Source organism: Littorina saxatilis, linkage group LG17 (genome assembly GCF_037325665.1).
Source record: "Littorina saxatilis isolate snail1 linkage group LG17, US_GU_Lsax_2.0, whole genome shotgun sequence".
In the NCBI taxonomy this organism is placed as follows: domain Eukaryota; kingdom Metazoa; phylum Mollusca; class Gastropoda; order Littorinimorpha; family Littorinidae; genus Littorina; species Littorina saxatilis.
Window position 1 is genome coordinate 17,008,095 of NC_090261.1, and position 26,312 is coordinate 17,034,406.

Consider the following 26,312-nt stretch of genomic DNA (forward strand, 5'->3'; position numbering starts at 1 on the left):
CGGCCGGCCGGCCGGACAGACTAACACTGACCGATTACATAGTCACTTTTTCTCAAGTGACTCAAAAATAGAGAGGTGTACTCTTCCAAACAATTTCCAAGGATCAGTTGTCAGGGCTTAGGGTAGTCAGTGAGGGAGAGTGAGAGCGGTTTGTGTACAGTCCGACTGAAGAGTGAAAAGTCACTGCCACAAGATCGGCATGCAGTCAATAAAGCCAGACAAGAAGAATGATTATGACATGCGGCTCTATTTGCTGTTTTTTTTAAATCAAACTGGTTTTCAACCCTTATTCTCACAAAGCATCTGCACACCTGCCTCTGCCTCTGTGCTGTGTTTGTGTGGCTGCTTTCGTATGATGTCAGTGCATGGTGAGTGCGTTTACTGCCTTGTCACCACTTCCCCACCTTTTTCAGAATGTTTTCTTGGAATTGGATAATTCTCCTTACTCCTCGCCCCCTCCTTACTCCTCGCCCTCCTTACTCCTCGCCCCCTCCTAACTTCAGTTCATACTTTATTGCGTGCCGACTGACCAGTCGGTGTGGCGTCCGTGTAGAGAAGAAGGGAATAAGGTTACACAATGCGCTAGTGTGAGACGCCAAGTTTCGTGTTTCGAGTTGCTGTAGTAAATATAGAGTAAACTTTGTCTTTGGGACTGACTTTCTGTTGTGTGCTATCCGTCTTTCGACTTACGTAAGAGAAATCCCATTTCGAGCTCAGGGTACTTTGTACACATAGATAAAGAGGGATAATTCCGGACCAGAATTTCTTTGTGTGCTAAGCGAATTTTTGACTTAACCGTTTGTGAGTTAGCTGGATTTGCCTGTATAACTGTATATACAGATACAAATTTAAAAAATAAATTGTCATGCTGCATTTTAAGTACAATTTCCAATGATAACAAGAAGAGCAAACGCTCGATCGAGTCACTTTCGCAGTTCTGAATATTATATGAGGCATCAGATGGACAGGAAGAAATTGCTATTCACAACACAATGAGTCACGTTCACATAAAATTTGAGCCCGGTCACTTTTATAGTTTCCGAGAAAAGCCCAACGTTAAGTTGTGTGTTGCCGAACAGAAAAGGCTAGTTATCTCCCTTGTTTTTCTGATAACGTTCGTAAAAGGCTACAGATGTAAATACTTTGATGTAAAGAATAATCCTACAAAGTTTCAATCACATCCGATGAACTTTGTCAAAGATATAAAATGTCTAATTTTTCCTTTGACGCTGACCTGTGACCTTGAAAAAGGTCAAAGGTCAACGAAACCATCGTTAAAGTGTAGAGGTCATTGGAGGTCACGACTAAACAAAATATGAGCCCGATCGCTTTGATAGTTTCCGAGAAAAGATATAAAATGTCTAATTTTTCCTTTGACGCTGACCTGTGACCTTGAAAAAGGTCAAAGGTCAACGAAACCATCGTTAAAGTGTAGAGGTCATTGGAGGTCACGACTAAACAAAATATGAGCCCGATCGCTTTGATAGTTTCCGAGAAAAGTCCAACGTTAAGGTGGTGTCTACGGACGGCCGGCCGGCCGGACAGACTAACACTGACCGATTACATAGAGTCACTTTTTCTCAAGTGACTCAAAAAGTGTCAATTTTTAACATAACTTAAGAGAGAGAGAGAGAGAGAGAGAGAGAGAGAGAGAGAGAGAGAGAGAGAGAGAGAGAGAGAGAGAGAGAGAGAGAGAGAGAGAGAGAGAGAAGACAAGACAGAATCAGTATTATCGAGGGTAATAGATAAGCAAGAATATTGCTTTTTTACATCCAGCCCTCGCCCTAATATAGGGTCAACACGAACAGAAAACAATATAATCAAAGAACTATCACATCAAACTTGATACATTATAACTGTATATACAGATACAAATTTAAAAAATAAATTGTCATGCTGCATTTTAAGTACAATTTCCAATGATAAAAAGTGTCAATTTTTAACATAACTTAATTTAGATCTGCATATTATTGTAATTTTGTTTAACATGCACATACATTTTAAATGAATTGATGAACCATTCAGCACATGTTTAGTTGCATTATTTGCGACATATAATTATTTTTGAAGCTGTCTGTGTTTGTTTTATGCTTAAGAAAAATAGGCAGTGAGTTCCATAGGACCGCACCTGAATAAAGAAGGCTTGATTTGAAAAGGTCAATACGTGGAGTCGGTGTAATGATTTTTAGTCTGTTATAGTTCAAAATAAAATTATCACGTAATGTCTGCGGTGCATATCCTGACATCACTTTATGCATTATACTGTAACACCTTTATTATACATTAATCTTTTTTGAAATGGTAATACAGTGGAACCCCTCTCTAGCGACCTTGAAAATGTTGACAAAAATCGGTCCTTACAGAGGGAGGGGGCGGGGTCAGGGGGCCACAAAGAAAGTCACCTCAGATTTCCTTAAAAAAAAGAAAACAGAGAAGTTTGAGTTGCTGACGTATGTTTCTTCAAGCAAACTGCTTCGAGTTCTGGTGCATGTTTCAATGCAAAAAGAGTTAGTTTCTGAGCAAGCATTCTTTACAGCAGTCCCTGCAATGATGAAGGCCCTCCGAGAAAGAGAGTGAAAAATCGGCCACCGTTCTCAGCATTCTCAGCATGGCGTATCTGTGTGTAACCTCGTTCATTGACAAGATACTCTTGTTTCCCCCGCAGTCGGTTACCTAATCTGTGAACCCTTCAGTTGTGTTGCTTTGTCAAAAGTTAGACACAGCCAACTAGTTTTGCTCTGAGTGAACAGTGCAGCTGACCTCAATTAGCCGGTGACACCTCTCTGGCCACAGCACCAAACAGTACATGGCTGGGGGGAGGGAGAGAGAGTCAGGGGGGGGGGGGGGGGGGGTAGCTGGCTAAACTCAGTGGGGTGTCCGGTGTCACTGCATGTCAGCAGGAAGACCATTGGAGAGAAATAGAGAGGTGTACTCTTCCAAACAATTTCCAAGGATCAGTTGGCAGGTAGTCAGTGAGGGAGAGTGAGAGCGGTGTTGTGTACAGTGTATTTCCGACTGAAGTGCCACAAGATCGGCATGCAGTCAATAAAGCCAGACAAGAAGAATGATTATGACATGGGGCTCTATCTGCTGGGGTTTTTTTAATTGAAACTGGTTTTCAAGCTTATTCTCACAAAGCATCTGCACACCTGCCTCTGCCTCTGTGCTGTGTTTGTGTGGCTGCTTTCCTATGATGTCAGTGCATGGTGAGTGCGTTCACTGCCTTGTCACCACTTTCCCACCTTTTCAGAATGTTTTCTTTGTCTTGGATAATTCTTTGAATTTGCGATTTTCCAACATCAAGACTTTTTGCAATCGCGATGGCAGTTTCTCCCTTTTTGTGTCTGTTCACAACATTCACTCGATTTTCGAGAGTTAAATATTTTATTTTATTTGTAGACGCCATGTCGATCTCCACTGCCGCCTTCTGTCCAAACTCTGACTGAGTTGAACGGTGTATGTTGGTCACGTGAGTTTGTTTTCTCGATGATTGGTTTGTGATGTTTACTCAGCCCACCCAACCATCACACCTCTCAGCGGTTAATTAGTGCCTTTGCTTACGCGAGACGGTTATAACTGGTTATAACCGGTTTGTCAGTGATGCGTTACGCTGACTGAGAGTCTTGGCTTTGTCTGACAAAGTCGTTACACAAGCTGTTAGGTCGGTCCTTAGACGTTAGAGCGGGGTGGTCGCTACACTGGTGACAACTATATGTGGCCATTTCTGCGAAAAGGGACATTCTTGATCTAAGCCTCTGATTGGAGAAACGCGGGGTCAAAGTTAGAGCAAAATGTAAACAAACTTTGCTGTGCTGACTGACGCCCACTTCAAGTTGAATTTCTAAAAAGTTCAATGAATTATCAGCGATAGCACAATGAACAGCAATTTAAAGAAATGGAAAATAGTCTTGGGATCAACATTACAAACTTCTAAAAATGTTTATGTTCATTCCTCCTCAGGAAAAACACATCGAACCGATGACGAGTTGACTGCGATCATGCCGAAATGGCGAAAGAGTGTTTTGTTGTGCTTCGAGATGCATTTTTTCATCGCTGGTTTTGGTCAAGTTAAAACAACTTGGCTGTGGCTATATCCACGGGTCCGTGTCTCTAGACTCGATGCTATATCCACGTTACTGACGTCATCGTACTCAAGGGACGCTACTCACGCCTTATATTTTCCTGCTTTCGGTTGGGCACTGACTTCAACTGTCAAATTTTAAACGTCAAAATTGCCTTTTATTTTTAAATAAGAGTTAGACTCCATGAGTGGAATACAGGGTCCAAAGTTCGATCAGCAGCACTTTGAAGGGGAGGAGAGGGGAGTTTATGTGATAAAATGTAAACAAAGCCGGCTGCCGCACTACCGTTGTGACCCGTGAAAATTGCAGGAGTGCATTTTTGTTGCAATCTCAGCTCTATCAACGAAATGCTTTGGAGAAAAGAAGAGTAGAGCAAAATAAAAGAAAGGAAAGTTAAGAGGGGGGAAAAATCAGTGAACAAATTTATTTCAACAAAAATTAAAAAAAGACTAAGGCTAAGCTCGAACCGTAGGTCTGAAGGGCTGTTTGGCAAATCACTATCGTCTGAGCTACGGAGACAACGTGTCCGTAAGGGAAAAATAGGAATCTATATTTTGTGCGATACTCCTGATGACTGCTATCGATCTCGACGATCTTTTCGAAAGTTGCACATGAGTGCACTCCTGTAAGGCTTTCAGTTTAGTTTGCAGGTTGTCAAAAGAGTTGATTGTTTCGTGGTAAAAACAAAATGGCGCTTGATAAGAGTGCCAACGCAAACCTTTTCGTGCGACGATGACGTCAGTAACGTGGATATAGCCTGGGGACTAGAGACACGGACCCGTGGATATAGCCACAACCAAACAACTTACCTATTTTTTGAATGTTTGAGTAATATAAACTTTCATCTGGAAAGGGATGTAGCCAAATCATCACACAGCCACATTTCACTAGACTGATCTATACGCATAGTTCAGGTAGATCTGACTTTCACGCGACCGTAGACAAGCACTGTACGAAGAAGCAGACGACAAACGCAGTTGCCCGATGAAGAACAGTTACTCCCCGTTTTCGTCTTTAGTTGCTTCCCTTGTTACTGACATTTAGATCAGTGGTTACTGACTGGCGCATTCTTTGCAGCTGTGAATTGTGATAGTGGAAGGGCAAGTCAATCTTCTCAGTTGAGCACGGAATGTTCTGCTGACAGAAGCCACTTTGGGAAAAGACAACGATTTTGTTGACGAGGTCAACGCTGTTGATTCAGAATAATTATGTTGCACTTCGCCGGACATTTGTGACTCCGAAGTCGAAGCAGATACTTTGATCACGATGGTGTTATAAACGTTCATGATGACAACGCACACTACAAATCGGTTAAAGACTTCTCCCAGAGCATATTGCGAAGCAATTAGGCCTTCCTCTTCCTGATCGTTTGAACGCCCGGACATCGTACATGAGAACATGTTGCTCTTACCGTTTGCTGTCTCCACTTAGATCTATGACACTTTGACAGGCTATAATTTCAGGTAAGTTACCATATAGACTGCAGTGTGTGTGTTTTGTGTCTTTCTCTGTTTCTTTTTTCTTCACAACCAGGCAGTATTTAATTGTATGTATTTAGGTAGAATGGGAAACAAGACGAGGGTTTGTGTGTGTGTGTGTGTGTGTGTGTGTGTGTGTCTCTGTGTGTATGTGTGTGTGTGTGTGTGCGTGTGTATGTGTGTATGTGCGTGTGTGCGTGTGTGTGTGCGTCTGTGTATGTGTGTGTGTGTGTGTGTATATATGTGTGCGTGTGTGTGAGAGAGAGAGAGAGAGAGAGAGAGAGAGAGAGAGAGAGAGAGAGAGAGAGAGAGAGAGAGAGAGAGAGAGAGAGTGGGGTAGATAGAGAAAGAGATGATAATGACGATGATGATTTTTATGATGATGATGATGATGATGATGATGATGATGATGATGATGATAACAGTGGTGGTATACATGTGTGTATGTGTAGTATGTTTTTAAACTCCCTATTTTTTTTTTTAACCAATGTTACTCTCTTTTTCTCAGTTTGCTGCGTGGAACAGCAAACAAGTCCAGCAATTCACCGGACAGTGCAACAACTAAAGATAGAGAAGTGCCTGCCCGCCCACAAAGCAGGTGTTCGACAGAATGGAGCAAGAGCAATGACCAGCTGGTTCCAGTTCCAAGGAAATCAGCACGGTTTACCCTTGGGACTTTGCTCAGTAGGTAAAGACATTAATATTTTACAATTTTTCAGTACTTTAAAAAAAGGGGAAAAATACAGTTATATTTGTGCTTATATGCTGTTTTCTCCAACAAAGAAGCACACACACACACACACAAACACACACACACACACACACACACACACACACACACACACTACATTTTCAATAATATCTCCATACCAGCTTAGAAATGGCAAGTAGATAGGTACCCAAATCCAGACTTGAGCTGTGCAAATAGTAGTTAGTAAATATTATATTGATCAACTCTGTGGTTTCCTTTGTTTCAGAGAAGCAAGTCTTCTACCTTGCGAATGAGGCAGGGGTACAGAGGAGGGTAGCAACTTCAGTCTTCGGCATGGTGCATCAATACTTAGGCATGCAGTTTTGTGTGTGAATGAACAGCACACATCCATTTTGAACATTTCTTGATCGTCGGCCACATCAAGTTTGACCCTGACTGGCATTTCAGTTTGTTGAAAGTAAAGGGAGACGTTCGATAGCAGAGTGCACGGATGACATTTTCAATTCAGTGAAGTGATGGACAGACTGACAGACCCACGTGTGCAAGGACACACAGCACCATGTTACTTTCTACAACTGGAAGCTGTATTTACCATGAAAACTGAACAATTAATCCTTGTTATGAAATTTAGAAGTACCACAACTTCAAGGCGACAAGCAGCAGAATCTGGTATTGTTTTCAGCAGACAGCATCAAATAGTTTGTGTTTGTATGTGCGTGGGTGAAGAAAGAATAGACCATGGAGTGGGGAGAGGTAGTATGAAAGAAGAAGAGATATTCGAGAAAAAAAATCATATGGCTGATTGTTTTTTCTTTTGCATGGGATGAGAGAATGATAGAAAAAGACGAGAAAAGTACAAATTAGGGTAACGTTATTAAAAGGGCAATAACTCTGGAATTAAACATTATTTTGATCTAAAACCATACATGTAATAACGGCAGATGATTGAACTTGCTATTTCCCGGCAAAAGTTTGTATTTAAAAATTTGGCCATTTTAAGTCATTTTGGGGGTATCTCCGAAAAAGGGTCATAACTCCGTGAAAAATAAATGTCAAGGTCTGAAATTCTCACATCAAGTTCTAAATATAACAGTCTGTCAAATAAAATCAAAAACTCAAAATCGATAAATTTGTCAAGAGTGTCCCTTTTCGCAGAAATGGCCACATATAAGGAAACACATCGGTTAAAAAAAAAGGGTCATTGTGGCGGGGTAGTCGTTAGAGAGGGGGGTCGTTGTGAGGGGTTCCACTGTACTTGCACATTTTTATAATCAGATTCTGAAGGAGTGTGATTTTTTAGCATAATAAGCTTAACTGCTCTTCTGTGAAGACTGGCTAAAGGTTTCAAAACATTAGCACTTGCACAATCCCATACAGTGGATGCATAATCAATATTTGACAAGATGTGATTGTAAAAAAAAATCTTTCGCGAGTGGAGATTCAAGAAATGTTTTATTTTTGATAACCAGACCAGCAAATGTTCCAAAAGTAGGAAAGTAAGCCGGGGTTCAGGGGCAACGCCCCGGTAGGGGGTTCAGGGGGGCAAAGACGGAAAATGAATGTTAGAAATATAAAGGCCATTTTGGGGCCTCTCCTGATAGCAAAAAATTACATCATGCCTTATTAAAAAGCTATAAAAACCACAAGAATAATATGTTTTAGCATTTTAAACAAAAGTGTAATTCATAACAATCACACACACACAAAACGTACTTCAAAACTTTCAGAACTAACACATTTTTTCCACCAAGTCCGTATTTCACCACGCAGTGGCCGTTGTCGCACCACGTGCACACGGCCTGACCGGGAATGGATATCTTGGCGATACTGTCGCCAATGAGCTGGCGCCTTTCTTTCTTGTTGATAATGACAGTCACTTCTTCTGACAGCCACTTGGCTTTCCACTTGTTTTTCACACTTTGGTCGTCGATCGTAAGAGCTTCCACAGCCTACAAAACAATACCGAATCCAGACGCCATAATGCTACCTTTTTCACCTTCGGCGTTTGGAGATCGGCAGCCAATCAAAACAACTCGCAAACCGCCATCAGTGAATAATTAGGCTCAGGCGATAATCGTCGGAGATCGACAGCCAATCAAACGCGACCCATGATACTGCTATGGGTTCACGCGAGTGCTGGGGTGCGAATGCACTGACTTCAGACGCAGACAGCTTCAGCTGAACGGTTCATACCACCACACCCCCCCACCCCTTTTTTTTTCTCAACGAATTTGCATCGATCTCAAGAATGGTCTGTGAGCTAAGGAAAATATCGGAATTCCGATAAAATTCGGACCAGTCCCATGTCTGATAACTGATATATTTTTGGGGAAGCAATCTTACAGATGTAATCAATGTGATCATGCCATGATAAATTATTATCAATCTTTACACCAAGGACTTTATGGTGAGACACTTCTTCCAATACTTGATTTTTAATATATATATATATATATATATATATATATATATATATATATATATAGAGAGAGAGAGAGAGAGAGAGAGAGAGAGAGAGAGAGAGAGAGAGAGAGGGGGGGGGGGGCAAAAGAACTCACCAGAATCATCGTCGAGTTGAGTGAGGTCGAGCTGTGACTTGAAGGCCACGTTCTGATCATAGCGCTGGGCCCACCGCCCCTTGGGTTGGATGGAGTCCGCTCCTCCGTCCGTACCATCCCCTCCCTCACCAAACTGTCACAAAGCACACACACAAGCAAATGAAAGGCTAGAGATCTTCCACAACGATACAAGTCTTAATGGAAACCTTTTTTCTTTTTTTTTTTAACAAATCTAAATGTCTCTTATGATGACTGGTCTCTCTTTTCATTCACTGCAAAGCAATAAGTATGCAAAACCTGGATATCTCATAACTGTGTGAATGCGTGATGTATTGTGTCAAAAATTCCATCTCACACGGCATAAATAGATCCCTGCGCCTTGAGTCCGAGTCTGGAGATACGCGCGCGATATAAGACTTCATATATAACATAACTACAACTGCAATTGGAATATGAGAAGACTGTCAGTATCAGTCAGCTTGGTAGAGACAGCTGTGAGGTTTAAAACAAGTACTACAAAAATTAAAATCTCCTCGCCTTTTGCAGTTTCAATCTGTACACAGTGACACCCCCCCCCCCCTTCCCACCAGCCCCCCCCCCCCCTCCCTCAATTAAGACCTCCAAAATTCTGATCAACTCAGGTTTTGAAAGGGAGAGTCTTAAAATGGAGGTAAATTTACAGGCGTTATTAGCAGAAAATGAGGAAAAGCCAGATGGAAAAGCCAGATGGATAGTTGCAAAACCAAGGGGGATCTACCGTAAGACTTGAAAAGGCTACTCACCTGAGCTTTCGCCCATTTAGGCAGGGGTCCCATGGAAAAACGAACGCCTGCGGGTGAGGGTTGGGAGATGCTGGCATCCCCACGTTTGCCAACAGGGGTGGTGGGAAAGGCTCCACCGCTGTCAGATGAGGAATGGGTCATGGAAGAGAGGATCCTGGCGGGGGAGATGTTCTCTTTCATCACGGGGAAGTGTGAGGAGGAAGAGGTGGTGAAGGTTCCATCCAGCGACACTGGGTTGGGGATCAGGGACCCTTCTCTTCTGCAAAGACCAACAATTGTTTATCAGTCCAGCTTTTTTTCATGCAGACAAAAAGAGACACAGTATCTTGCTGCGAAGAGGGTGAAGAGGCTATGTCATGATTTAATGCCAGCTGCCAAATGTGACTGATGACTTGAAGAGAATTAACCTTCAACAGCCAATGGGATTTTAAATCATGCAGCTACCATGCTTTCTCGCTTACCAGGAGCTAGTTGTTTTCTTGTTCACCTAACTTGCAGTAAGAAATTTTCATTTTACCCATGAAAACACAGCCTCTTTGGCACTATCAGTAACAAATTGGTCTCAGTGCAATCCCATGCCTGTAGTACGATTCAATAGCCTGACCTGGGGGCAGCATGTCGCTTACAGGACTTCTTCAGCCCTAATTTAATAGAGTGGATAAGAGGTACTTGTTCACTCTTCTTTAGCCATTCATAAGACGATACCGCTCAATAGGGCGCAGAGGTTCAAGGTGAGGAAAAAAGTTGCGCCTTATAGTCCGGAAAATACAGTACTCAAAGGATTTAGTACTGTTCCTTCGCATCCATTTCCCCATATGTTATATCAAATAGTATGCTTTTATTCATATCAAATGTAAAGCTCTGAGAGCATAGATTACTGTGATTCGCGTTACATAAGCTGTCATTATTATCATAAACTTGAGAACAGACTACTTCCAATTCAGTAGGGGGGCGACTATCCTCAACCCGGCGGGTCCCCAGGTGGCTGATAGGGGAACGGCCCCCAGATATGGGGGCCAGCTGCGAATATAGAATAAGCAGTCCCGGACCAACTAGCGGTGTCTCCACCAGGACCGGGTGGGTTGGCAGATGGCACTGACTACCCTATAAATGCCCTACGTGTCCGATGACGGTTACACCATGCGAGTAAGAGCCGCATTAAAAGCTCTAGCCCCGGGGTGGGACCCCCAGTAAGAAATCCCCCATGTGTTCCCAGGGTTAGGTTTTTGAGCAAGGAACTAAGGGCGGGGTAACCCTGAAAGAAACCTAAGGGCTGAAGTCGGAGGATCTGGGCCAACAGGCGCACCTTAACCAACCACAGATCCACGCAAATCGCAAAATGAAATCTCTGGCCAGAGGAGACAGCGCTACAAAAGAAGCTATACGGCCCCAGAGAGGACTTGAAGAGGACAGCACGTTTCGCCCTGCAGTCCGGACTGACGATCTAACAGCGAACAACAAGAAGAAGAAGATAAACTTGAGAGAAGAGCAATGAAACAAGCTTACCTCAAATCAGACATGGAGCTTTCACCCTGTGGCATCTTGCCCAACTCTTCCATGCGCAGTCTCATCGTCTTTGTCATGTCTGACGGCAGTCGCCATACAAATATACAGCTGCAAGAAAAATGGAGCTCCGTTATACAAAGTTCGCAGGACTTTTGGTGTATCAATCTGCTACTTTGCTTTCTTTTTCTTTTGTTCTATGAAACAAATGAGGTTCCTGAAGTTTTGATATAAAGAAAATGGTGTCACCTCATTATCTTAAACTTATCAACAAATAAGCTTGCTCATGTTTCAGTACCATAATGAACTCCTACGCCTACAAACAAAAGAATACAGGTAAACAGGGACACCATGAAAAGCTGTGACAGCTTCCAAAATGGTTGTCATCATATAGAGCTAGAGCTGAACACTCAAAGAAACACAATCATTTATCAAACTGCCCCTGAGCTTGCTCTTACAGGATTGCGAACAAGCCAGTCCCACAAACCCAAACTCTTGAGCAATGTTAAAAAGTCCTGCATGTTAATTGATTAAACGCCCGACAACGATGTGCTGAGCAACTTATAAAAAATTAAACAAATTGTTCAGCACTGTATAGACATCATAAAGAGTGCTAAGCATTCCTTACCTGTCAGCAGAAACAGAAATGAGGTGCTTGAGGTCGTTGGTGAAGCGCAGGCCAGTGGTGATTTCTGAGTGACCAAAGACAGAGGCGGTCAGCTCGCCGGTGTAGAACTCCAGGACACACACATTCTTGTCTGTGCAGCTGGTGGCTGCGTACGTTCCCGAGGGATCCAGCTGAATGCGCAGCAAGGTTCCCTCATCTCCTAACGACGCTCGGTAGTTCTTTTTTTGCTTGGCTGTGGCCATGTTGTACACTCTGTCCACGCAACACAAACATCAGCAATGACTAGAGGTGCAAACTACAGCTAAGCTCTTTTATTTGAAATCTGTTGACATTTCATGGGGCCTCGAGTATACTGAATACTCATAATTTCGTATAAGTAGCTGCTATATGTAAGGTTTGTGAATAATGCTAAATCATCAGCTGGGAAGGTCTTTTCATGCACTATTACATTAATTACAACACAGAGTGTATGCCATATTGGCTGATAGTAAAACAAGTTTTAGCTAGAACCCCACGAATAGGTCAGTTTTCGAAGAAACACAAATAATTTCCTTTCAAAAACCACCTTGAACCAAATCAAATGAGGAAAAAGATTCAAAACAGGTGACCAAAGACAGTGGAGTCAGTAGGTTGTGGGTATGGAAAGAAAGTGTTCCACTGACCTGACGTTGCGATCCTGACAGGCAGTGGCCACAAACTTCTGTGTGGGATCCACAATCATGTCATACATGGTGGCCTTGCTAACCAGGTGCTGGTCCAGGCTGAACTCAAACCCTGGGTTCTGAAAACACAACGGTGTCATCAAGCTTACAACAGACAGGTATGGTGTTTGAGAATATAGTCCTTCCTTCACCCCTCTCTTACACACTCAAGCAGTAGCAAACATAAAGACAATACACCTTGTTCTGTTCAACCTCTGCACGAAATGATTACAACAAATCTGGAAAAGGACAGCACTAGTTCTACTAAAATTCAGTGCTCGCATGCATAACAATGGTGTAAGACCTGTCAAAATTGTACTTTCATTCTTATTATACACCATGACCATGTACTTCTTCAAACTACAAACCAAAAAGCACTGTCAAAACTCAATCTAAACAACCATATACTTTACAAATTTGCCAGAAATTTAATTGTGAGAATGAAAACCAAAACTGTCACACAAATCTAAGAAAAACAAACACACAAAGCACAAAAAAAACACCACAAAAACGAACAACACGAAAGATTTGTTTCAGTTCTTTTGTTACAACTTTTAAGCGGAACATACCAGTGAAGCGTTGCGAAAGAGAATAGACTTGTCTGAGCCACAGCTGAGCATGCGCAGCTTGTTGTTAGCGTCGGTGAAGCGTACGGACTGGATGGCCGCAGAGTGGTCGTCAAGCGTCTGCAGCAAGCCGTATCTCTGCTCCACATCGAACACGTGGATCAGACGATCTCGGCTGCCTGTCGCCAGGATCTTGGGCCCTGGAACAAAAACAAAAACCTCTTCACTTTTCATGATGAAATTGAATTTGGTCACATTCTTTAATACTTGAATGTTGAAGATCAAGGATTTTTGGCCAAGGAACAAATACAACCAAAATCTTTCCACTTTTTATACTAAAAGTAAATGAAATGACCCTTAATGATAATGAGATCAATGAATGTTGATTGTTTTCTTAAAATCATCTCTTGAGTACATAGTAAACAAACAAAATATGAGTTCTCATTTATTGTTTTTATTATTCATCTATTTTAATTTTATTCATTTTTCCATTTCTTATTACCCTCATAAATGTGTAATACAGTCAGTGTGTGTGTGTGCCCCTACAATACATCCTCTAACCACTTCTCTCCCCTGTAATTTCTTTCTTTACCTAGAGTTCCTTCCCTTTTAAGTTTTCCCTCCATCTTCTTTTCATACCTTTTTCATTCCGTGCTGCTTTTGCTTTTTGTTTCCCTTTGTGTTAGAATAGGTATAAACCTAAAGATATTGTGTTAGAATAGGTATAAACCTAAAGATATTGTGTTAGAATAGGTATAAACCTAAAGATATTGTGTTAGAATAGGTATAAACCAAAAGATATTGTGTTAGAATAGGTATAAACCTAAAGATATTGATAGCTATAAACCTGAAGATATTGTGTTAGAATAGGTATAAACCTAAAGATATTGTGTTAGAATAGGTATAAACCTAAAGATATTGTGATATTGTGTTAGAATAGGTATAAACAGGGATCGCGCCAAACACTGTACATAAGGAAGACGTGGAACTTGCGAAGAAAATGCGAAAAAGTGTTTGTGGGTTATCGTCCCTAGTCACATGCTGACGGCGAAAACAAAATGGCGGATCGCGTAGGTACTGATCGCGTGCGAGGTGGTGGTAAATTGTGCTCGGCTTTTTGTTGCAAGAACGCCCGTTACAAACAGAGCTGCTTCGGGAAAACTTTCCACAAGTTCCCTAAAGAAGAAAAAAGGTGGGTTGTGCAGTGATTATTTCCTCAGGTTTACCTTCTTCAGAATGTGAATGAGAATGCTCGAGTCAACTCACTCAGATAAGCCAACTGTCTCTGGGCATTTTTGTCTGCTATGATACTATAGTATTTATAGAACTAATATGCAAATGAAATATTACAAACATAGCATGGATCGGTTCATCCTGAGATTTCTGTACTAGCTGTACTATGTACGCGTGTGTCACAGTCTGCGTGTGTACCTGTGTGTGCATGTGTACACTGTACTTACGACTGTGAGTGTGAGTCAGCAGTCAGTACAAAACAACAGTTTACACTTGATGACAAACTAGACCTACCCGTGGGCATATTTGCCGATTCCTTTATCAAACCTTGCTTACGGGAAAACTACAGTACAAAGGTACATCACTCATCCGTTTTGCGTTCAGGCAGAGCGTTAGATTTAGACTGAAGATCTGATTTAGCTTTTTTTGTCTTAGTTATTGTTGTTTTTATTGTCAAACTAGGTGCAGAATATGGATGCAATTCACAAGGCGAGAGGACTTTGAAAAGCTGCAGCCAGCTGATGTTCAAGGTCTCAAGCTTTGTACTGATCACTTTGAGGCCAACCAGTAAAACAATCCTGCAGAGAGGATCACTTGTGTGGAATGCTGTCCCGACATTGTTTGCAGTGCCCAATCCACCACCGAAGGTTATAATTTATTTATTGGTTTTAGGTTTTTGCAAACCAATGAAGCACACTATTAAATGCAGGTTGAGTAATGACAAGTTTGAGGCTGATGTAAGAATTGAAAAAAACCAGCATTGTTCCCATCAAATAATGCCTGTTTGCATTTAGCGCAAAAAAATGATAAGGCCAACAAAAAAAAGTTACTTATTTTGGATCGACGTCTTGATTATGATGATATGATGAACTTATTTTGCCAAAAAACAGCCCCAAATAGCAAAAAAAGTATAGGGTCGGCGTCAACAACAAAAAAGTTGTATGTTTCTGGTCACCTGACCCTACCTATGTTTTCCCGACGACCCTAGACTTTTATTTTGCATTTTCAAAAATAAAAGGGGTAATCGAAAATCAATTGTTTTCCTGTTTTTCAACAAAATAAGTTAAAAAGATGGTTTAAAAAAAAAAAAGTTTAGAAAAAGAATCTCCACCTTTAGTCATGTTAGGCCACAAAAAAAGTCTGTTTAAGGCAACATATGCCCCCCAAAAATAGCGTCGGTAGGTCGGCTTTTTATTTTTGTATTTTAGCCATCTGAATATTTTAATTTCATTTTTTAATGCCCCAAAAAAGTCTAGGGCCGGTGGGAAAAAAATAGGGTCGGTCCGGATACTGTAAACAGATTATTTTTTGTTTTGCCTTACGAGAAACATACACTTTTTTGTGTGGCCTAAGACCAATGCCATGACATTGGGAGAATTGTTTCATTGTGACTGGGTGTTGGTTGTGAGTTTGTCAGTTAAAGAGCTGTGCATTTGCAGGTTGCTAGTGGGAGGAAGCCACCATCGCAAAGGGTAGCTACAAATGAAGCCAGCACCGACCTGTCGCCTGATGCACAAATTGTTCAACCAGGTAAGAGATTTTTAACCATGAAGAACACCCTGACATCAAAAAATGTTTAAACCCATCCATTACATAGTTGATAATTGCTGTATAGGGTGACGGGCGCTGTGGCGGGGTGGTAAGACGTCGGTCTATTAACTCGGAAGGTCGAGGGTTCGAATCCCGGTCGCGGCCGCCTGGTGGGTTAAGTGTGGAGATGTTTCCGATCTCCCAGGTCAACTTATGTGCAGACCTGCTAGTGACTTATCCCCCTTCATGTGTACACGCAAGCACAAGACCAAGTACGCACGAAAAAGATCCTGTAATCCATGTCAGAGTTCGGTGGGTTTTGGAAACACAAAAATACCCCGCATGCTTCCTCCGAAAGCGGCGTATGGCTGCCTAAATGGCGGGGTAAAAACAGTCATACACATAAAATTCCACTTGTGCAAATAAATGAGTGCACGTGGGAGTTTCAGCCCACGAACGCAGAAGAAGAAGCTGTATAGGGCGGATGCATGGATGGATGAAATTGTACCTGTAGTTCCCACACGTAAAGATGGGAAACATATCCTGTTAGAGGCATGGTGTAACAAGAAACAATTAAGTGGCTCTATTCCCATCTCCCCCCCCCCCCCCCCCCCCCCCCTTTGCGATATAAGCTTCGTGGTTGAAATCGACGTTAAACACCAAATAAAGAAAGAAAGAAAGAGGCATGGTGTGTGAGGAGTTTACCTGGTACTGTTGTCCTAATCAATCAATCAATCAATATAAAGCTTATATAGCGCGTATTCCGTGGGTACAGTTCTAATGGCCTCACCCATTCAGTACTAAACAAGGTCAATTCCATCATTGTTCCACATCGTATCCATAGTTGCTAATACACTTCATTTCTGGCCTGCCTTCCTACGCTATTGTTTATTTTCATTTTGTGATTGAATTACACATGTTTTAATTTCTTCCAGGTTGTAACTTGTTATGGTTATGTTATTTTATGTGTGTTTTGTGTGTGTGTGTTTTCTTTTTTAGATGACATTCAGGCGATCCTGGAGGACATAGGATGTAAAGCATCAAAGTCGTCATCCTCCCCATCCCCTCGTGAAGCGGAACTTCGGCAGAAGGTCAACAAACTGAGGAGCAAGGTTTTCCGATTAGAAAAGAAAACGATGGAACCCCGTGTAAAACGAGCGAGTAAATTAGCCAAGCCTCCCAAGAAAGACTTTGTAATAGAACAGTTGTCTCATATATTATCAGGCGAGGCGAGCTATTTTGCCATTTATGCCTGTTACATATTTACCGGTTATCTGCTGCTGTGTCCAATCCTGGCAGAGACGGAACGCATGTTACCAAGGAGCCGAAGGAGAGTCGATGAGATGAGAGAATGTGATTAACAATTGCCAACTCTCTCCGTACAAAGAGGGTCCAAAATTGTATCAAAATATAGATCGTAGGGAATTCAAAATAAAAAAAAGACAATAGACAAAACATGTACTTCGGCTCATAGAGCCTTCTTTAATTTTTGACTCAAAAGTCCATGCTCCGAGAGTCCTTTTTTTAATTTTGAATTGCCTACCATCTATATTTTTATACATTTTCAAAAAGATTCAACAGTCACCTTCCGTTATTCTTGAACTTGGCTATCCCAGCCTTACCTCAACATTCGATATTCCTGTGATATTTTTGACGTAAAATCAATTTTTACTGTAAAACACTTCGGCAAGAGGATTGGTCCAAGCAAACAAATAATAAACTTGTAAGATTTTTCCTGATATTTCCGATCAATTGCCTATGGTTTTATTTAGCTAAAAGATTCAAACGTCACACCTATGACTCATGGCTATTTTTAAGGGGAGAGTAGCATCCCTGGTGTGTTGTTTTTGATGTACCTTTTGGTCTGTTTACAGTAACATAGGCACACAAAAAGAGGGTCGGTAGGTCGGTTTTTCTTAATTTTTTTTTTATAACCATCTTTTTAAATTATTTCCAAAAAAACAGGAACAAAATTGATTTTTTTTCTTTTTCTTTTTCTCCAAATGCCAAAAAAAAGGTCTAGGGTTGGCCGGAATACCGTAAACAGACTATTTTGCTTTGTTTTGCCTAAGCAATGACTAACAAACTTTCTTTAGGGTCTGACATTGTATATACTATACAATTTTTGGGGTATTAACTAAATACATGTATACAGTTTTTGATTCCTTTTATACTTATTCACAAATTAGCCCCCCACCCCCCCTTTTTTGTTGTTGTTGTAGTCTGCCCTGGGGGCGGGAGGTCTCCTAATTTCGGTTTCTAGGGTCACCTTATGCTTCCCCATGAGCTGAGAAGTCAGAACTTAATTTAAAATGGGCCACGATTTTTTTATTTGTATTTTGTAATTGTGCCTTTGTCCAGTCACATGATTTCACTTTGTACTTAAAAACTTGGCACTGTCATCATTTATTGCTATTTATTGTTCAGTTGTTCAGTATTTATTGCTATTGGGCATCAGTTGTTCAGTTGCCCTCTTTCGAATGAGCCATGCATGCATTATGGATGTGTTTAGCGAATTGGGATACCTCAAGCAATGTAAAAGAAGAAACAATGTGAAGCAAACATATAGCACCAAATAAAATAACCGAATCAGAATGGAAACTTCTTCAGTGTATGTGTGTGTGTGTGTGTGTGTGTGTGTGTGTGTGTGTGTGTGTTTGCTGTTTTAAATACCGAAAATGTGAAAATAAAGCAAGTCACAACATGAGAAAGATCGACTGTACTAGTCATAACAAAGCAGGAGACAGCATGGTCAGCATGCAGCAAAGGGGAATAACTCATATTTAGCCATTCTCATTTCTAAGCATGCCCAATGAGGAAGTTATCCTTCTTCCCATTGTAGTTTCTTTGATCGCGCTAGCTTTTTAAAAAACGCGTAAGTCATACGCAACGAAACGAAAAAAACGCGTCACGGACCAATATTTTTGCGTACTACGAAAACACGTACAGACACATACAAAACACGCACGAAAGACTTAAAGACACTCCTTACCTAAATACGGCGAGTTTTCCTGTCGAACTCCGCGCACGCCTGTCGAATAACACCCCTGCTGTCTCCAACCTTCGGGCCTTGCGAGTTTGTTTCCCGCTCTAATACGACTAGACACACTTTCCGCCTTTTGGAAGCGCGAGATGGGAGAGCAGCTAATGTCTGTTTCATTATCCGACAAGACATTATCTGGTAATACCCTCGTTACGTTCGTTTGCGATACTTCGATGCAAAAAGAAACGGACTTTAGTTTTGACGCGCAGATTTCATGTGTGTCGTCACTTCTCGAGCCCTATAGTCAGTTTCAGGATCAGGTGATTATTAAGTCAGAGCAAAAGCGCTGCGTGAAGACAAGAAAAAGTTACAATATTTTTGCATATGGCTTACGCGGCGCGGCGAAAAAAACGCGTCAGCGACTTTTAAAATGCGTCAAATACGCAAAAATCGTGCGTAAACGCAATCCCTGTATAAACCTAAAGATATTGTGTTAGAATAGGTATAAACCTAAAGATATTGTGTTAGAATAGGTATACACCTAAAGATATTGTGTTAGAATAGGTATAAACCTAAAGATATTATGTTAGAATAGGTATAAACCTAAAGATATTGTGTTAGAATAGGTATAAACCTAGATATTGTGTTAGAATAGGTATAAACCAAAAGATATTGTGTTAGAATAGGTATAAACCTAAAGATATTGTGTTAGAATAGGTATACACCTAAAGATATTGTGTTAGAAGAGGTATAAACCAAAAGATATTGTGTTAGAATAGGTATAAACCTAAAGATATTGTGTTAGAATAGGTATACACCTAAAGATATTGTGTTAGAATAGGTATAAACCTAAAGATATTGTGTTAGAATAGGTATACACCTAAAGATATTGTGTTAGAATAGGTATAAACCTAAAGATATTGTGTTAGAATAGGTATAAACCTAAAGATATTGTGTTTCCCAATTTTGACTCAAAATATCCTACCCTAGACACACACAAAAACAAGCTAAAATTAAACCAAGAACTGACCTGCTTTTGAGAAAGAGTACTCCAGGCAGACAACATCCGACTCATGAGCCTCGATAGAACGGATCTCTGACATTTGGTGTAGGTCATATATTCTGCAACAATGACCAGCACAAGAATAAGTATCATTTACATGTACAAAGAAAAGCACCAACCAAAATTAATGCAGATTTTGGTTCATTCAGAAGACGTAACTTCTTCAGAACTTCCCCTGGAAAAAAAATGAAATGGTAAATGTATTACCATTACAAGCAGATTTTTTACTATCCAATAGTTTAGAGAAATAATAGAAAGAAAGGAAGAGAGAAAGAGTCATCAATGTGACGCATTAGTGAAATAAGAGCAAATGACAAAGCACACAAAGGGAGGCAATGAAAAACAAGTCGCGTAAGGCGAAATTACTACATTTAGTCAAGCTGTCCAACTCACGGGATGAAACTGAACGCACTGTATTTTTTCACCAAGACAATTTTCGTCAATCCCCGCGTGAAGGAAATCGCTCACCTCCCACATGCAAAACGTAGTGATATTGACACGCCAGATTAGCGCGGTAGCGTATTGTGCTAAGCAGGAAAGCGCGCTTTTCTGTATTCTTGTTAACTTTCTGAGCTTGTTTTGAGTACAACCTATCATATCTATATGTTTTTGGAATCAGGAAATGATAAAGAATAAGATGAAATCATTTTTGGATCGATTTCTTAAATTTTAATCGTAAGATTAATTAATCTATTTTCGTTAATTGTGATCACATTAAGAGTAAACATGACATATGTATATATTTTTAGATTCAGAATGTGATGAAGAATACGATGCAATCAATTTTAAATCTGTTTGCGAAAAATCGTTTATAATGACAACTTTAATGAGCAAACTCATTAATTAATTTTTAAGCCTTCAAGCTGAAATGCAATACCAAAGTCCGGGCTTCGTCGAAGATTACTTGACCAAAATTTCAACCAATTTGGTTGAAAAATGAGAGCGTGACAGTGCCGCCTCAACTTTCACGAAAAGCCGGATATGACGTCATCAAAGACATTTATCAAAAAATGAAAAAAACGTCTGGAGATACCATACTCAGGATCTCTCATGTCAAGTTTCATGAAGATCGGTCCAGTAGTTTTCTCTGAATCGCTATACACACACACACACACCACACCCTCGTCTCGATTCCCCCCTCCACGTTAAAACATTTAGTCAAAACTTTACTAAATGTAAAAAGTATACATGTATAGGTGTGCAGTGTTGAATAGAGAAGCACAGATTGCGCTTACCATTTTACAAGTACAAATCCTGACTCTAATAAAACACTGTCACTCTACTGTGCAAACTAGTCAAAATAACTGATTACAATAGTGAATACAAATTAAACACAAAACATCTGTCCAACAAAATATCGGTAGGCATGACCAGTTGCCAATTTTATTTCTGGTAATTTCAGAGTTTACCCAAAATACAGTAAATTTCCCATTAGCGCTGTTCCTGGGGAAGACTGACCTGACGTTTCCCTGCCTATCCCCAGAGGCAAGGTGTTCGCCGTCAGGACTGACTCGTATTGACCTCACGCCATTCTTTCCATCCCAGTTTGTGTCCGTCTTGTCTGTAGCACCAGCTGTTACAACAACAAACCACAATCAAACACAGACCAAATCGACAAAACTTCAATGAGTAGGCATGTGTGCATGCTTGCGTGTGTGTGTGTTTGTAAGTGTTTGAGTGTGTGCATGTATGTATGTATGTGTGTCTGTGTGTGCATGCGTGCAAATGAGAAAGAGAGAGAAAGACAGAAACAGATAAGCATACGTGCAGATGACAGAGAGAGAGAGAGAAATAGAGAGAGAGAGAGAAAGAGAGAGAGAGAGAGAGAGAGAGAGAGAGAGAGAGAGAGGAGAGAGGGTGGAGAGAGAGAGAAGAAAAATCAAATGAACTGTTCAACTTTAAAGCTGGAAAGAGTCTACGTCAATCTAACAGTTACATTTCGCTGATCAAGAAATGGAAAAGCATCCTCCAAATCTACAAAGGGGTTGACAGAAGCTGTAAAAAGTGACACTAACCAGGGTTGTAGTTGACGTCACAGAGATATGTGCGAGAAGGCTCTGTATACACCACCTTCAACAGCTCCTATAACAACAACAAAGATAAAGAAACTCCATTAGATGAAGCATAATGCTACCTTCCAAAGGGCACCAGTAACTGACACAATATGTAATTCATAATACATTTCTTTCTTTATCTGGTGTTTAACGTCGTTTTCAACCACGAAGGTTATATCGCGACGATTCATAATACATGATACTTGAAGTATTTGAACAATATCAGACTACAATCTTCCAAAGATCTCAAGCACTTATCAAAGAACTTTAAGAGACTATCAGAAAAACTAAATACATAAACAAAAATTCTAAAGTCACTTGAAACAAGAAGAGCAAACGCTCGATCGAGTCACTTTCGCAGTTCTGAATATTATATGAGGCATCAGATGGACAGGAAGAAATTGCTATTCACAACACAATGAGTCACGTTCACATAAAATTTGAGCCCGGTCACTTTTATAGTTTCCGAGAAAAGCCCAACGTTAAGTTGTGTGTTGCCGAACAGAAAAGGCTAGTTATCTCCCTTGTTTTTCTGATAACGTTCGTAAAAGGCTACAGATGTAAATACTTTGATGTAAAGAATAATCCTACAAAGTTTCAATCACATCCGATGAACTTTGTCAAAGATATAAAATGTCTAATTTTTCCTTTGACGCTGACCTGTGACCTTGAAAAAGGTCAAAGGTCAACGAAACCATCGTTAAAGTGTAGAGGTCATTGGAGGTCACGACTAAACAAAATATGAGCCCGATCGCTTTGATAGTTTCCGAGAAAAGTCCAACGTTAAGGTGGTGTCTACGGACGGCCGGCCGGACGGCCGGACGGACAGACTAACACTGACCGATTACATAGTCACTTTTTCTCAAGTGACTCAAAAATACTACTACAAGTATTATTAACTTCTTATCCGTTTCCCAGCAAAAATTAAGTGTGAACAAAGGCAAACCTACGTATGTTTCTTCCATTCAGCACAGACACACACAGACACACACAGACACACACACACAAAGACAGACATACACACAAAGACAGACACAGACCAAGAAATGAGTACTTACACTGCTGTAGATATTGTGCTTGTATCCTGGGGTCTCAGTCATCTGAGGGTCCAGGTTCCAGACACGAATCGTGTCATCACTGGATCCTGTCAGGAAGGACCCTGCTGGCAGCACGCCTGTCTGCTTGTTCTCCAGTCGGGGATAGATCTGTCATACAAATCCAGTTTTTCTTGACATTTTTACTCTCTTTTTCTGTTAAAAAGGAGGGAGTCATAAAATGGGTGAAAATGTAAAGAAGTTATGCACGGAAACTCTGAAAAGGGGTCCTAAAAAGGGGGGTTCCACTGAATTACTATTAGACATGTCCTCTCTTCATTCATTAGATCTTATACCAAAGATATGACTCCAAACGTTTAAAAAAACAATAAAAAATAAAAAACCAACCACACTTTGACCCTTGTGCTTATCCATTCTGAAATAACTATAGAGATAAAAACACTCTCTGATGTTGTTACTTTGGAATCTGAGAACAGAAAATGTCAACAGGCTTTTGCCGAGTTTGACTAAAAACACACATAAACAGAAAACCATGTCAAAATGAAATGATCAACAACTAGAAAAAGAAAAATCTGACCTCTAACGCCCAAACGCATCCACTGTGGAAGAGAAAGGACCACGCCTTTCCCACTCTGCGCACGTTGAGGACATCCCACACGTACAGACTGTGGTCGTTGTAGATACATGCAACCTGAAAAATAACACATAAAGCTGGATGATTTAACAAGCCATGTTTACACGTTAACAGTTTTGCTCCCTCATGCTAAAGGCTGACCCTTACAATCAATCACTCTTCTTGACATGCCGTAAGCCTAAAGAAACAAAGAACCAGGTGGATAATGCATGTACTGCCCACTTAGCTACACAAAGGAAGGGCTCAAAATAGCTACATAAACATCTATGACAACTGTAAGAATTAGAATTCCCTACGTTTTGTAACAGACAACACAATAGTTGTGATTTTGTCATACAGGGCAGTAGAATTTGTCTCCCTTACTTCAAGAGCATGAAAACATTGAAGTGGAAATGCACCATTCAAACATGTGACCTCCCCGGATAGTGGAGTATGGCTGCCTAAATGGCGGGGTAAAAATGGTCACACGCGTAAAAACCCACTCCTACAAAGAAACACAAGTGTACGTGGGAATTTCAGCCCACGAATGCAGAAGAAGACACAGGTGACTACAACCAAAATGACACGGCATTACCTTCTTGTGGTCATCGTCCAATGTAATGGCCATCACATCTGGGTACGTGGCGTCAGTCTGTGTGCAGATCAGGTCACTGTCCAAAGAATAGCAACCGAGTTTAAATAATGCGCACACATAAGACCATCAATGAAAGAGCGTTGTCAGCACTGAATCTTTCACAAACACAGCCTCTTGCAAACACATTTCTTTTAAAGATCTGAGCTGGCAATACAACTTTCATAGTTGGAGCTTATTACTTATTACACACTGAAGCGTAATCATTCCAACTTTTAGCTTCACATTTTAAATCTTTGGCCTTCGGAATCATTGACACCACTGCTCATTAGTAAAAAAAAACAAAAAAACCATGAAGGTAACATGAGGAAGTGGTATATGGAAGAAAGAGCAAAGAAATATACTCTTCTCCATTAGAAATCCAAAACAAAATGATCAATTTCACGTCAAACTTTTCTCAGACTGCAAAAAAAGAAAACAGCAGGGCTGAGGTGAACGAAGCCAAACTGGGTGGGAACAAGCAACGGGGTCCGATTGATTCAAATCACAACTAATCTCAATTGCAACAATCCGACCTGGCAGCTGAGTACTTACCCATTAGGGTGGCACCCAGTTTGGCTTCGTGCACCTCAGCCCAGCTATCAAAATCATATACAGTTACAATGAACACAGACAGTAACTAACCCAGTGTTGTAGGTTTTCTCTTCATCATTTCTAAAACATAAAATCAATTCTAATGGGGGTGTTCATGTTTTTAATGGATAAGTGTATAATTTCTAAAATTAAAAAATATCATAATGGGGATATTGGTGTTTTGAATGGACAAGTGTACATGAATCCAACTGCTTTATAGAGCACACCTTGAGGAAGTTGCCGTGGCGACATCCACACCAAGATGATGAGGATGTGGTAGAGAGGTGATGAAATGAAGAGAGGTAGAGCTGAACACACGCACAACTCCCTCCGCACAACCCACATAGATGTGGTCCTCTCCCGCTGTGATGCAGTTGGCGCTCTTTGTCTGGGAAATGACCATGGAGCAAAAAATCAGATGAGTCCAAGGAACAACAAAAACAAGCAGAAGAATATGCAAAAACTAGAAACCACAAACTGAACCTGAGATGATTTGAAACTTTGAAGCCAGTCAACACACGAAAAATGTAGGTTTCCAGCAAAGTCACATTGATATCTACGGAAGAAAAAGCAACTTCCCAGTTGCAAGGTAGATAAATCTTCACAAGGTAGATAAATCATGTGGTCACACAAATTTACAACACTAACAAGAAAGAAAAACAAAACCTATCTGACATGCTGAAAACCTTGGGATAGATACTTTTTACAGACCAGATTTTTTACAGACCTGTAAATATTATAATTGAAAACAACTGATGTTCTTTGCATTTGTTCTGTACAGTTCACAGGCATTTCTGCGGAACACATCTTACAGCGATGTCCCTTACTAGATGAGGAACGAAAAGAAGTGTGGCCGTCACCAACTCCCTTGCAGACCAAACTATATGGCAGTCGACAGGAGTTGGAGAAAACGACAACATTTATCACCAGTGCTGGACTGATTGTGTAACCTCTGCGAACGCCAAGAAGAAGAAGAAGACAGGCATTTCTAAATGAAAGGTACTACATTCAATTATGTTTCGTTGGTTTGGGTTTCGTTGGTTTGGGTTTTTGTTCTTTCTGTCCATTTCTTCCTTTCTTTGTCTTAGTGACTACAATCAGTCAACTATGGACTGAACAAAGCTACAGGACCCAAAAGCAACTCACCCTGAGTTCCACCCACTTGTCAAGGAGTCTCTTCTCGTTGAACTCACACAGTAGCCCAGACTGTGTGATGACAAAGATGCTGCCTGTCGCAGGCCCCCGGCCACACACCACGTCACAAAAAAAGTTGTTCTTCTGATCGCCTAGGATACCTGACCTTCCTGACAGTGGTACTGTCTGGTTGATCTGTTCAAATATGAAGTATGGAACTTGATAAAACAAGAGTTCCACACCTCAAAACATGAGACGTTAAACAAATTTTACAAGAAAAGAGAGAGCACCTTCAAACAGGAAATGTGCAAAAACTTTATAACAAGAGAGAGCTTCTACAAACATGGTATGTGCAACTTTATAACACAAGAGAGAGCACCTTCAAACATAAAATGTGCAACTTTATAAAACA

General features: G+C 40.8%; 1 protein-coding gene and 1 long non-coding RNA gene across 4 annotated transcripts in view; one reads left to right on the forward strand and one right to left on the reverse strand.

The window, feature by feature from the left end:
* Positions 1 to 26,312, reverse strand: part of LOC138952902 (mitogen-activated protein kinase-binding protein 1-like) — a 154,865-nt gene that overhangs the window by 68,249 nt on the left and 60,304 nt on the right. For all 3 annotated transcript variants that reach the window (XM_070324653.1, XM_070324651.1, XM_070324652.1), the window contains exons 7-20: positions 25,913 to 26,095; positions 24,994 to 25,154; positions 24,137 to 24,212; positions 23,506 to 23,619; positions 22,932 to 23,078; positions 21,835 to 21,901; positions 21,278 to 21,392; positions 19,787 to 19,878; positions 13,014 to 13,210; positions 12,406 to 12,524; positions 11,744 to 11,995; positions 11,119 to 11,226; positions 9,613 to 9,871; positions 8,831 to 8,963 (exon numbers count right to left, since the gene is read on the reverse strand). In XM_070324653.1, the coding sequence (XP_070180754.1) occupies positions 8,831 to 8,963; positions 9,613 to 9,871; positions 11,119 to 11,226; positions 11,744 to 11,995; positions 12,406 to 12,524; positions 13,014 to 13,210; positions 19,787 to 19,878; positions 21,278 to 21,392; positions 21,835 to 21,901; positions 22,932 to 23,078; positions 23,506 to 23,619; positions 24,137 to 24,212; positions 24,994 to 25,154; positions 25,913 to 26,095 (2,023 nt within the window). The remainder of the gene's footprint in view (positions 1 to 8,830; positions 8,964 to 9,612; positions 9,872 to 11,118; positions 11,227 to 11,743; positions 11,996 to 12,405; positions 12,525 to 13,013; positions 13,211 to 19,786; positions 19,879 to 21,277; positions 21,393 to 21,834; positions 21,902 to 22,931; positions 23,079 to 23,505; positions 23,620 to 24,136; positions 24,213 to 24,993; positions 25,155 to 25,912; positions 26,096 to 26,312) is intronic.
* LOC138952835 (uncharacterized) lies at positions 14,002 to 17,733 on the forward strand. Its single transcript, XR_011451436.1, has 3 exons — positions 14,002 to 14,890; positions 15,683 to 15,773; positions 16,773 to 17,733. It is a non-coding gene; the product is annotated as an uncharacterized lncRNA (long non-coding RNA).